At 37.5% G+C, this 14,359-nt stretch overlaps 2 protein-coding genes across 2 annotated transcripts; both read left to right on the forward strand.

The window, feature by feature from the left end:
- The first annotated feature begins 6,208 nt into the window (after positions 1-6,208).
- On the forward strand, positions 6,209-10,105 carry LOC138404251 (uncharacterized). The gene is made up of 2 exons (XM_069507790.1): positions 6,209-7,465; positions 7,585-10,105. The coding sequence occupies exon 2, from the start codon at positions 9,088-9,090 to the stop codon at positions 10,081-10,083; it is 996 nt and encodes a 331-aa protein (XP_069363891.1). The 5' UTR covers positions 6,209-7,465; positions 7,585-9,087; the 3' UTR covers positions 10,084-10,105.
- Positions 10,106-11,103: 998 nt separating this feature from the next.
- On the forward strand, positions 11,104-13,820 carry LOC117994112 (uncharacterized). Its single transcript, XM_069507779.1, has 2 exons — positions 11,104-11,243; positions 11,747-13,820. The coding sequence occupies exon 2, from the start codon at positions 11,753-11,755 to the stop codon at positions 12,950-12,952; it is 1,200 nt and encodes a 399-aa protein (XP_069363880.1). The 5' UTR covers positions 11,104-11,243; positions 11,747-11,752; the 3' UTR covers positions 12,953-13,820.
- The last annotated feature ends 539 nt before the right edge of the window (positions 13,821-14,359 follow it).

Here is a 14,359-nt window from a genome sequence, read left to right on the forward strand (position 1 = left end):
CAATGGAAATTTCAGGAAAGCAGAAGTTATTGATTTTTTAATTACAAAAGTGGCAATGCCGGATTTAACTAACACTAAATCCTTATACCTGCGCAGTTTCTGCACTTTCAATTTAACGATTTATGATGCTACCAGCAGTGTTGCTACTTTAATCTGGTCTGAAAACATCAGCTGCAGAGGAAGGAATGAAAAAGCATCTTGTCTTATTCTATTAATCTACTGGGCAGAGAAGAAACAAAGTATTCTTAAAATTGTTGAAAAATTGACTTTGTGGTCTGATAATTGTGTCGGTTATAATCGGAGCATGATAATCGTTATGGCTTACTTATGATTGTTATAAAGATTACTATACTTAAAAGTGATGCTAAAATGCAACATGTACCCACGTGGAGGAAGATGCCATCTGTTGAAGATTGCAACGGCCATTGGCTCAAGACATCGAAACAGCTCGCTAGGAACATTACTTTTGCCAGACTAGCGCTCACGCCGGGCAACTTTTTATCTACACTCGCGAGCAAAACTATGGCGCTGTAGCGGCCAGTAGGGCCTACGCAGCATAGTCAATCCGAAACAACACACAAAAAAAAAAACTATGGAATCAGTCCTCGGCGGCTTTTTCGCAGAGCAAGTTTTTGATTTTCTCGCCTTACTTGTCGAGTTGCGTTTTGAGGACTGGGCATCGGGTTGCCTGCCATTGCCGGCGGATCTTCCTTTTTTGATCAATGAGGTTTTGGATCGCGTAAGGTAGAGGCGTTTTCCTATTGGACGAGAGCTCGGTAGTGGCCTTCTTAAGTGCCTTCTGGATGTTCCTTGCCAGTCCTTCGGCAGCGAGGTCCACTTGTTCGGGCGATTGAACGGTTCTTCGCTCTTTGCTTAGGGCCAGCTCCTTCTCGAAGATCTCCCAGTTGATATGTCTTCGTGTTGCGGGCGTCGGTGTGTTCCTGGCGTCTTGATTGAAGATTGCCAGAACTGGGACGTGGTCTGAGTCCATAGCGTCACATAGCACTTCCAGGGCTGAAATTTTTTGGAGATTTTTGGACACTATTAGATCTATGACGTCAGGCATCTGGGAAGTCACATCAGGATAGTGAGTGGGCGTCTCAGGACCAGTAACATGGTATCCATTAGACTCGGCGTCGTGTAGGAGCCTCTTTCCAGTCCGACAGGTTCGGCTAGAGTTCCAAACGGGGTGTTTTGCATTCCAATCTCTCACCAGCGCCGTGGGAAGATTGGATTCCAGGAGTTTATGGATGTCCTTGAGATCCAGCTGTGATTGTGGTGGGCGATAGACACTGTAGAGCCTGTGTGGTCGGTTGTCAATTAGTAGCTCTACCCCCAGGGCCTGTATGGAGGTTGTGGCGGTCGGCGGGAGGACTTGGTGTACTATCTTTCTTTTGATTAGAATCGCCAGTCCGCGCTTGGCATGTGTATCCGCATCCGGGTCATCCAGGCGGTACGTGAAGTATCCGGGAAATTTGGCATTGTGCTTGCTGGCGAAATGTGTCTCACAGATGAAGGCCAGGTCCACGTCCTGCTCGGCAAGGAGAGCGCGTAGTGTCCTGATCTTCTTAGGGAGTCCACAGGCATTCCAATAAAGGGTTCTCAGGGGGCTATGGAAGGTTTATGAGGTTGCTCATCCCTCTGCGAACCGCGGCCACTGGGTCTCCCCCGGCGCGTAAGGTTTGTAGGACGTCAGTCAGGACTTGGATGGCTGCTTCCATGATGGCCATTTGTTCTTCTGACGTTGTTGTTTTTTCGGCTCTTGGTGGAGCGGTGTCTTTCTTCGGTTTGGGCATCTTCCCTCTCTTTTTACCCTCGGTTTGGCTACCCCTGGGGGTGGGGTCGTTTGCGGGAGTGCGAATGTTAGATCCCGCAGTGGGTGGAGGTGGTGGCGGAGCGGTCGTTTTTTTGGGAGTCGCTACACAAACTATGCCGCCAACTCACGAGAGCTCCGGTACCCATCCGCCCCTTACGACACCCGGATGGGAACGTCAGATACCGAGACGAGGACAGAGTAGAGATACTAGCCGTCCACCTCGAGGAACAATTCAAGCCCTTCCCATCACAGGACCCTACTCACTTGGAGATGGTGGAGAACCGGGTCAAAGACATCCTAGCTGCCCGACCTGTAGCTACAGACTCAATTTTCTTTTCCACAAGAAGGAAGGCCACAAGAAAAACTATCAGAGCGCAACAAAATATTGCGCTCCGAAGGATTGTAAACGCCCCTCGGTACGTAAGGAACTCTACCATACAGAGAGACTTACGTATCGAGGACATAGACAACTTCGTCGAACGGCTGGCCAGGAAGCTGTTCGACCGTGCGGACCAATCCACACACGACCACTTGCGGGGCATCGCCCCATGGCACGCTCGTCCTCCAGACAGGAAGGCTCTACCTCGCGACCTCGTTCCGAGTCGGGTTGCGAGGTAGAGTAGACGCCTAGTGCCATCGGCCCGACCCGAACGAACCCCATTTATGCCCCGCAAGGGGCTATCAGTAGTAGGAATTGGCGTCACTGGATCACTGGATACTGAGTGATGCCAGTGACGCCAATCCCTACATTTTGAATGCTGGAAAACAGGTGCATTCAAATGCTTGAATGCTGCTCCATGTACAAGACATTCGCATGCAAAAAAAAAATGTTCGAGCAATAACGCAAGAAGTTTACAACACTATTTTTATATAAACAGGCTATCTCTTCTACTGTATGAGCATATTCGAATGCTTGAATGCTCTTACTATATTTAAAATGCTGAGTACTGAGTATACTCTTATGCTAGAAATACCTACTTCATTCATGTATTGAGGAGTAATACGTGTATTTAAAAACTACATTACGAATAAATACCTGCTATAATTAGAATGGATACTGAGTGATGCCAGTGGCGCCAATCCCTACATTTTGAATGCTGGAAAACAGGTGTATTCAAATGCTGAATCCAGGTGTATTCAAATGCTTGAATGCTACATGTACAAGACATTCGTAAGCAAAAAAAAAAATTGTTTGAGCAATAACGCAAGAAGTTTACAACACTATTTTAATGTAAACAGGCTATCTCTTTGTACTTCTATTGTATGAGTATACTCTTATGCTAGAAATACCTACTTCATTCATGTATTGAGGAGTAATACGTGTATTTAAAAACGACATTACGAATAAATACTACTATAATTTGAATAGTCAGTATCGAAATTTACTTACCTACTGAGTGTTAAGTAATACCTATGAACAGCGAATAAGGACATGAACATCATCTATTAAATCAACTTTCTGCTTTTCAATTCTTAATACTCGTGCTAATAGTTTTTGACCTTGATAACGAACTTTGAAATACGTATTAATTTTATTCTGGGAAATTAAAATAGCCTCGTACTGATCGTAGTCAATAATTTTAACTAAGTGAAGACCGCATAATCTTTTTTCAGTAATAATTATATCTACATGATCTCCAATATTCAAAGGCATGGTGTTGATTTTTAGAGAATACTAAATTATTATTATAAAATGAGTGTATGTTATACACATATTCGGAATGGTCGGACTACATTTAAAAACTGATATAAGAACAGCATAGCTCTGATTAATATAGAAATCTTAGATAGAAATTGAGGAAACTATAGGTATAGGTTATTTTTATTCGTACAATAAAATCCGAATTGAATTTCGTTTATTTATTTGCATAAACAAATTAGTTTACATAGTTTTTATTCTTAGATAAAGTAAGTACATAGAGGTTTTGTGAATTACAATAATAATTAATACAACAACAAAATTAGACATCAGTTGAAACGTCAATGTTTGACATATTTCGTTGAATTTTTGCAATGAGGCTGTGAGCACCATTATAAATTTCGTCAAAAAGTAAATTTTCATTATCGACGACATATTGTACACAAACGTTTGCATCACATTCACAAAACATTGTATTTCGTAGTTTTTCTGCGTCAAATATTTCAAGTCTGATTATCTTGGCTCCATTTCTTGGAACTTTTATATATGAATACATCACATTGGTTTTTTTCTTTTTAGGGGTGGTCTGTAGGATGAGGTCCGATCCATTATTGTTTTCTCTTTGAAAGTAATTACTTACACGTTGAGCAAGGCTCGCATTCGGTTGAAAGTTGAAAAGATCGTTCGAATCCTGAAACAAAGAATAGGTAGGTATGAGTGATAAAATACTACTAATCAAACTAATAATATTTAAAGGATATTAATAATTAATAAAAATATTTACTTACAGACATATTGTTCGTTGCGCCTTCACTCTTCAATCCCGATGTCTAATACTATCTGATTTATTTGTCAAGTTTTTATGAAATTTATATATTTTTGAAATTGTTATTAAAGTTCAAAATCCTAGGTATTATTAGTAAACGATGGTTCTTTAAATGGGTATGGAATGTGAAATAGGACTCCACCAGGCATGAAGACGCGGCGATCGCTCGTATAGCTATTGTGTGGGGGTGACATTCATTTCGCCATTCCGCGGATTTTTCTAAGTTTGTATGCATGGAAAGAGGTTCGATGTTTTTGTAATCGAACAAAACGATTGATTTAAATGACTTACTGCATTATGTATGCACAAACAAACTATTCTTATGGTATCACTAGCTTCTTAGCGGATGTCTACGGCATAAAAGCTATCTGTATACCAATTCCAGCCCGATGCGACCAGTAGTTTGAGCCGCGTGTTGATAGATCGGTCAGTCAGTCAGTATGATATAAAGAAATATAGTAGAATAATAATATGTAGATATGGTACCAATGGTACATGTGAAAATAATAAAATTATATGTTCACTCAAACCAGTTAATGAAACCGTTTAAGGGGACTCAGTTCGGTGCTTTCTTCATACAAACGTAGGAGGGAAAATACAACAATATTCGATATTGTACGCACAAAACTAAGAATTATATCGATTTATCTCGTCATTATCTAGGTTTATTGATATATAAAACATTGAAAAAAATATTGATTAAAAAGTTACGAGGCTCAAAAGATTCCTATTTTAACACTAAATTAATGACAACTTTGGGCGTAAATAAATAAGATTAGGGATATGAAAATTCTAAAACAATTTATCATTAGACGTAGTTTATTTATTCATTAGTTGAAATAACTTTACTTTGCAAACATAAATTCAGCAGTTTTTTCTCAAAAATACTTTTCCTAAACCCTTATCGCGCGCTTGATTTCGGTGAAAATCATCGTGCCTCTCAACTTTCTCATACAATGTCAAGTGAAAAGCAAACATGTTACCCACGTGCGCTGCCAATTTCGGTCGAGCGTCCTGCGTCACCTTAACGAAGTATACTTATTGTTTTAAATAATTATTATGTTAGTAGAGAATATCATAATTCATAACTTAATAAAATATTTGTCCCAGTTCGCGTCACTTGCTAAATGGTAACCTATTCATTTTCTAAGATCAATGCTATGTAAGCAATAATTATAAGACTAACATTAAGGCTCTTACACATTATCCCGGACATTATAATATACGTATTCTGTTCGTTTGCTCCATCATAACTCATAAACGATATTTTTTTGTGTTTGAAAATTCTTTGTTAATAGTAAAGTGTGACCAAGTAAGAAGATGATATAGAAATCATAATGAATTAGCAGCCCGCTACGGCTTCGCACAAGTAGCTTCTTACGACTTTGTAGGAATCTCTAGTTTAAAAAATATATATATATATATAATATAGATTTCTACTGGTGAAAGGATTTTCAAAAATCGGTCCAGTAATTGCAGAGATTAACCCTCCTACAAACAAACGTACCCAATTTTACCTCTTTATAATATAGGATAGATTGTAATTTGCAGATAATGAATTGAGAAATCTTGCGCGGTAGTGTGATGGAACCTTTTTGTGAAGGAGGGGATTTTTCATGACAAATCATTTTCGCTTTATTTAAGCAATTGAGGCGGGATGTTAGCGTATCATTGTGCTATCCCGAAGCTTGGATCCTGGTGCCTACTGATAGATTTTCATCAAAGATAATGTAAGTACTTTAATATTTATTCATACATACATAGGTCAGAATACTCTCAGTATTCAATTAAAGTTTTTTCTTTAATAATTATTATAATATTATGCTATTTATGTGATAATGGTAGCTTGTCGGGGCTATGGTTCTGGGTTCGATTCCCGGCTCGGTCCAAAAGCTGTTGTCATATAAAACAGATGAATACTAAACTTCCCGTATTTAATTAAACTTTTTCTTTGATTATAATAATAGATTATTTAAATGCTAATTGTTAGCTTATAGGAGCACAGTCCTGGGTTCGATCCCTCTGTCCGGCTCAAAAAATTATTGTTATGAAATAGTGGAATACTAGATTGAACATATCTTCACTATTCAATTTTCTCTTTGATTATAATAATAGATTATTTATATGCTAATTGTTAGCTTGTCGGAGCATGGTCCCGGGGTTCGATTCCCCGCCCCGGCTCAAAAAATTATTGTTATGAAATAGCGGAATACTACTTTCTCTTTGATTACAATATTATGTTATTTATGTGCGAATGGCTAGCTTATCGGACAATAGTTCCGGCTTCAAATCCCTGGCCGGCTTTTTACTACCATTCCTCAGAGAATTAACATATGAATATAGTTATTACTGAATTACTAGGTCTATTCAATTTAATATATGTATTATACCTATTACTAATACGGTACTCCTTACTGAATTTTGTGAACATATACCTATTATGCTCCAGTCCGGTTAATGATGAGTGGTTTATATTAATTCCTCGATACAATTTAATACTTACTTACTCAGTAATCTAATTTATTATTATTTTTTATTACAGGTCCCGCCAAAATGCTGACGTATTATTCCCGTCCGACGATGAAGTGATAGAAGCTCGACAGCCTGACACGGAAAAAAGACCGAAAAAGCGCAAGCAAGATATTGAAGCCGGAGAGCCTAGTTCATCGTGCGCAAGTCCTGCTCCAGCGCGCTCATCAGCGAAAAAATCCACAAAGCCAACATTTAAGCCCATTCCGCCGCCGACCAAAAAACCAACTGCATACGACCTGTTCGGGACCGACAGCGAGGATGACGGAGAGGACGGCGCCCCGACAGCTGCCTCGGGTAAAAAAATTCAGCCAATAGTATCGTATTTTACGAGGAGATTAGCGAATGGGCATTCGCGTCAATCATTTGAAAATAAGCCCGGAACACACTTTATTGATTTGAAGATATATAAATGTGACGAAATTGAAGCTGTTCAACCAGTTAACAGGTGGCGCCATGCTATAATATGCATTAAGAATAGATCCAACGAAGACACGGAAGCATGGCGTCATTTGAGCAATTTTATAATAAGCACAAGAAAGGAGTACAGAAAATGCTCCCCTACCTTTATAAGTAACTACTATTAAATGTGGGATAATATAAATATTGACTTTGTTGTGGTTAAATAAAACTCGTGATAACGATTGATCAGAAGGTAAGAATTGGAATGTATTTATTGGAAATAGCTTAGCCTAATATATACAAAAGTAGATCTTAAGATTACCATACGCTAACGAGTACTTATTGCTATTTATTATATCTAAACCAATGCAGGCGTCGCCGTGTGTAATGGATATGCGCGCATGCACATTACGTCATTACATTATTTCTTGGGCCGCCCCGCCGCGCCGGCGCGGCGCCGCAGCTCACGCGCCGGCTTCAGTCACTCGTAGCCGCCGTGGTGTGCGGACGCCGTCGCGCGCTCAGAGCCGGCCGAACACGTCACCGGCGATCCATGTGGAGCGATTTCGTTTGCAGCAGCTTGTGCTTCTGGAGTCTTCGTGCTAGCGTGTTTTGGATGTCATATTGTAACCATCAACAGTGTTCGTGATCATCACTGTGCATGTAACCATCAACGCTTTTAGTCATCACTATTATCTCCGAAATACGCTAGCCAGCTCGTCCGGTTGGAGGTAAGAAATCGTTGCTTATTTTCATAAAGTGTTCATGCCTTCCATGTTGTTTCATTTCTTCCACCGCTCTTGTCCATTAAATAAAGTATTTTCCTTATCCATGTGTTGTTTGTTGATTTTCTTGTTCCCCGGTAAACCCGAGGTAAAATTGCGGGTAAGGTAAGGTTGTTGGTGGTATTCGACGGCAGGAACGGCGAGCGTAGGTATTCCGTAAGTATGTAATATAATATGGTAGGTACTCCCATAACTTTATTAATAGGTATCGCTACATAATTATGTAATCAATTTAAAAACTTTACGTCTAACTATCAACATAAAGTTTACTTTATATTACTGTTATACTTTTTATTTCATTACCTACCTATTATTATTATTGTTAATGTATTGAATATATTAAATGAGTAAAACTAGTGTTTCTTTTTTTACAGTTACCCCTGCTACAAAAATAGGTAATATTAATTTAATGAGATGTGAAAATTGTCAAGTTGATATACCTGAAAACAAAATTCAATATCACTTAAGAACAAATTGACATAAGTCTAAGTGTTTATTGAATACAAAATACGATAACATTGAAATAATTTCCACAGCTTTCAAAAATAGAATAATAACTTATAAATTAAGTCCTTTTGAGGAATACCTCACACCCGAGGCATTCCTGATAGATAATGAGAAATACGTTTTTAAAATTATCAATAATTCTTTGAAAACATTTCAGACTGTTAAATTAAACTTTGAGCTTTTTGTTTTCTTTTATCTCCCTAAAACAGGAGAAAAACAGCTGAAGTCATTCAACACGAAATATAGTGTCATATCTAAAGGTACTGATGTTCATGAATTATATTCAAATACAATTCATACATTTGAAAGAAAACTATCTGAGTTTCAACACCGTGAATCTGGATGGACTTGTGAGTCAATGAGTCATCTAGAAATAAACATAAATAAGTATTCTCCTTTCAGGGGTGGCACTTACTTAGCTTTACCGAGTGTGATTAAAAATACTAAAAGTTGTATAAATATACGCAACAATGACAATCATTGTTTTTTATGGTCTATAGTTGCTTCATTATTTCCACAAAAGAATAATGTTTGTAGAACTAGTTAATATCCGCATTATTCAAAAGTATTAAATATAGATGGTATGTCATTTCCACCATCACATAAAGACATTAAAATGTTTGAGAAAACAAATGAACTGAGTATTAACGTTTATGGATTGGACGATAAACATAATGTGACTGGTCCTTTGTATATAACTACAGTCAGAAAAAGTAACCATATAAATTTGCTATACATTCAGAAGAATGATAAAGGACATTACTGTCTAATAAAAAATCTTTTGAGGCTAGTAAAACGACAAGTAAATGATCACACAGGTAACATGTATTTGTGCGAGTTATGCTTACAGACTTTTGCTAGTAAAACAAAATATACTTCTCACAATTGTAATGAAATATTGACCGAATTACCGGCGAAAAACAGTTATTTACAATTCAAAAACTATGAAAGGCAACAAAAAATTAATTTTATTATCTATGCTGACTTTGAAAGTATTCTTAAGAAATGCAATAAAAATAAGTCTGAGAATACTCGATTATATGAAATTCATCAACCGTCTTGCTTTGGTTACTATATCTGCTGTTCTCATGATCTCAAATTAAATAAGTATGTTACATACAAAGGATCAGATTGTGTACAAGTATTTGTAAAATATTTAATTAGCGATATTCAAGAAATTTATCGCATATTGTCTAAGAACCTACCAATGAAACCGTTAACAATTGAACAAAAAAATAGTTTTGAAAATGCTACAAATTGCTATATCTGTAATAATTTACTTCTTGATGATAAGGTACGGGATCATGATCATATTACTTCAGAATACCGAGGGCCCGCACATTCTTATTGTAATCTAATAAACAGAGTGTGTTCATTCGTGCCCGTCGTTTTTCATAACTTGGCAGGCTATGATTGTCATCTTTTTATCACAGAGTTAGCAAAATATGAAGGTTATTTTAAAATAATACCGAAAACAAAAGAAAACTCTCCCATTGCTCGACATTCCAATTATGTAGGGCGCGAGCAAATTGAAGATGTTCTTGTCGGTGATCTACCGTCAGTTTTGGGCCTGTGGTAAGTCTTTTTGAAGTCAAATTAGCTTGCCAACAAGTCTTCGCCAAGCTGTAGACTCACTGACAGCCACCATACAAAACTATCTGAGCTCCTGGTGGATGTCGATATCAGTCAAATGACGATTTCGAAGAGAAGTTGCCACGATAAAGCGGTCATCTCTCTCTGAAGTGAACCAGCACCATCCAGTTTTTGGTCTCTGCATGAAGCCTCCAGTCTCCTGAAAGCGTTTGTAAACTTTCGAGACACAAGACTGGCATATGTGGAGCTGCCGTGCGACAATGTACGGGCTAAGCTCTTGTTGCAGTAGGGAAACATTTCTGCTGCTTCTGTGGGTGAGGTATCCATTATGGTCCAAGGCCACAGGTCGAATTTAGCAGAGATATGTACTGGTCAATGTGTAACAGCCGATTGATAAGAAAATTCCGATACCATGCGCTTTTACAGGAGGTCAATGTCGCGCAATTCGCTAGGCATCGAGAAACTGAAACGGTCTTTTTCTTGCTCTTTCACTTAAAACCAGGAAAGCTCCTGAAATACGGGTCTAATTTTAATTAATTTGGTATTAATTTAAAGCTTACAGTACAGCCTTTAAAATGGTACCACTTTCATTAATCTTCAGCAGTCATTTAGTTCCTAAGATCGCTCGTAGCATATCACAAGCAGGTGATTCCATAGTTTTGCTCGCGAGTGTAAATTGATTGTTATGAGATAAGTATTTCTAAGCTTTATGTTATAAGTAGGTAATCTATTTTTGTACCTCTGATTTATAACGTATTATTTTGTGTAACGGCATTTATTTCCCTTTTTAGTTAATACCATTTTATATTGTTACTTATATAAATGCTTAATGTAAGGTAGTTCAGGCATAGAAGGCCCGGCCGGTTGCAAGGCCCAGTATCGAAAAATTAGAGTTGCAATAGTATTATTCGTTCAACACATCCCGCACACATAGAAGTAGTAGATACAACGAGCTGGCAACAACGCTTTGCTACGCACCCGCCGCCATTTTGTTAGTAGCGTTCATACAGTCGGTGCGGGAGGTAGCGTCTGCTCTTCATATATTTTTTTACGAAAATAAACTTTGTTTTAATTAAGTTTCTTGAGTTAGTCGATGTTTATTCTTATTTGGATGTGAACACAAGTTAACTAGCTGCATGAGAAAGGGTAAGTTAGTAATTTTATTCCTATATTTATATTTAATATTTTCCGTTATTCTAGAATTTGTACTATGGCTAAGAAGGCCCACGCTTTCCGTTGCTTACAAGGCCCGTACATCTTATTTAACGTATGAGATGAAAAGGTTGACTTTAATAAATGGTTACTTTAAAGTGCAATTTTAGAATAAACAATGCGAAAGTAAGTCTGTCTGTCTGTCACCTTTTCACGGCTTAACTGGTGAACCGATTTTAATGAATTTTGGTAAAGTTGTAAATGGGACAGAGCTTAGGCAAATATTTTGCAAAAATAGAAATAGAAAGAAGTGAAATAAGGGTTAAAAGTTAAAATATATCAATTTTCTTGTTATTATTATGATAATAATGGTTCGTCGGACTAACGGTTGAATATAAAACATTTTTATTTATTAATTATTAAAGTGTAATAATGAACTATTCATTCTGCCAATGTAACTGAATAAATTTAAACTTTATAAGATATTTTCTTTGCAGATTAGAATGTCGTCACCACCCCTGCCAGTTAAAAGGAAGCGGGCCCTGTGGTCAGAAAATAGTTTGGCCTCGGCAATGGCTGCTGTGAAAAACGGTGAACTTTCACAACGAGAAGCAGCGGCTCGTTATAATATACCTCGCAGAACTCTACGAAACCACCTGACATCCGGAAAATCTAAAAAAGAAATTGGGCGGGCCCCCATATTGTCAAAGGCGCACGAAAAAGATTTAGTGGAGAGAATTATAAAATTTTCCAAAATAGGCATGCCGCTTACACCCCAAGTCATTCGAACACAGGCCTACAAGTTCTGTGAGAAGCAGGGAATTGAAAACAATTTCAATAAAAAAACTGGCAGAGCGGGTAGGGACTGGTTCAACATGTTTATGAAACGGAACCCAAATATTTCAATCCGCAAGGCTCAACTTATGAACCCGGCTAGAGCACAGAAACTGAATAAGTCCATAGTGCAGCATCACTTTCAAGAAATAAAGAAATTGTACGATGAACTAGACATTCCCAATCACCCAGAAAGGTTATATAACATCGACGAAAAAGGCTGCAGGTTAACTATCCATCACCAGCAAAAAGTTTTAGCTGAAAAAGGCAATCGCAGGGTTCATATGGTAGCACATGAACATGCGGAAAATGTTACGATTGCTGTTTGTGTTAGTGCTGCAGGAAATAGCATTCCTCCGATGATACTTTTTAAGGGTATACGACTTAAACAGGAATTCACAGACAACTTACCCCCTGGAACACTAGTGAAAATGGCACCTAAGGGTAGTATGACGAGCTCTTTGTTCATTAATTTTATAGAACATCTGGGAAAATACAAGTCCCCGGGAAAATGTTTGCTGATATTTGACGGTGCCTCGTGCCATCTAGATTATGATATAGTAGACGCAGCAGAAAAATATGATATAATATTGTATTGCTTGCCATCGAACACAACACATGAGTTGCAGCCGCTGGACAAATCAGTCAATAAATCATTTGAAAATTTCTGGGATCAAGAAGTTGTGAAGTTCATGTACCACAACCCTACCAAAAAGATCAATAAAGCGCGTTTTAATCCAATATTTACCAAAGTTTGGGCAAAAAGCGTGACCCCAGAAAATATTATTAATGGCTTTCGAGCAACCGGATTGTTTCCCTTAGACCCTAACGCAATACCAGAAGATGCCTACCTGCCATCTATTAACTGAAAACCAAGACCCCCAATTGCCCAGTTCAGCAACGCATATATTGACACCTCCTGATACCTTAGTGTACCGTCCTTTGGAAAACAATTCAGATACGGATCTTACTGATGCTGAAGACTCTGTAGCTATGATGGATTCTAGAATCGACGTTGCTTCTCCATCTTTACTGAATAGTTTTCGACAAGAAAACTTTACAGGAGAAGCTACCCCCAATATAACGTGCCCGGCAATAGCTGTTTCTGAGCAGATTCTTCAAAGACGTTTGGTAGATTATACTCCATCGCTTGATTCTGATTCAGAAAATGAAGAAACTATAGAACAAAAGTCTTATAAAGAGTTCGTCGTCGAGTTCCAGGGCCTTCTGGTATAAATAGAACCATTACACAAGTCTTATCTTCGGATTCAGAGTCATCTTTGGATTTTGAAAACTTTGTTTATCAACAAACTACACGAGGTATCAACATTTATGACCCTTTTAGTGACTCCGATGAAGAGAATGATGATTTAATACGAAAAGGAGAAAAAATTCCAGAAAAAAGTTACAAGAAATTGGCGAGTGAAATTATAGAAATGCGTTCACCAATTTCGGCTGATGATTCCCATGATGATGTTCCACTGATTGAGTTCAAAAATAAAATACCTTCCACGACAACTTTTAAGGAACTGATACCAACACCTAACTTTGCCGTTGTAAAGTCCCGTCCAAGACGCAAAGCCATGAATTATAAAGGACAGAGAATCGTCAAAGATTTATTTGAGAAGAAGCATGATAATAGTTATGAGAGGGGAAAAACTAAAGATGCGACAGTAAGAAAAAATAATAAAAAAATTATACTAAATAAGGAAAATAAAAAGTCGACTAGGAAGGAAAGTAAGAAAACCAAGACCCAAAATAAAATAGGTAAAAACAAGAAAACTAAAACAGATATGAATGATAGATGGTTTTGTCATGGGTGCAAACTAGAAAGAGAAGAGGATATGAGAAGATGTAAAAATTGTGCTAAATGGTATCACGAAGAATGTGTAGGTTTAACCAAAGACGACGATGAAGCTTTTATTTGCCCCGATTGCATTTAACGACACGGTCAATATTTTATTTAAGTAATTTTAAGATAATTTGGAGTATTTGTGATCTCTTAACAAGGCTGATTTAATAACAAGTTCCTAATTAAAACATGAGTATAAGTTCCAAATACCTAAATAAATTTGTGTGAAGAATATGTTACTCGTTATAAGTTTTGATTCTTTAAAAAGTCCTTAGGTTTAATAAGGCCCTCTAAGATTTTGTTAAAATGTAAAAAATGAGCGATTTTTTAAAATAATATTTTAAAAGTTGATATTTAAAGGGATGTGTCTAATAAAGGTTTAATTTTATTTTTAACCTACTGTTTTAGAGTTAAATAGAAGATT

The sequence above is a fragment of the Maniola hyperantus genome, chromosome 26, assembly GCF_902806685.2.
Source record: "Maniola hyperantus chromosome 26, iAphHyp1.2, whole genome shotgun sequence".
Classification (NCBI taxonomy): domain Eukaryota; kingdom Metazoa; phylum Arthropoda; class Insecta; order Lepidoptera; family Nymphalidae; genus Maniola; species Maniola hyperantus.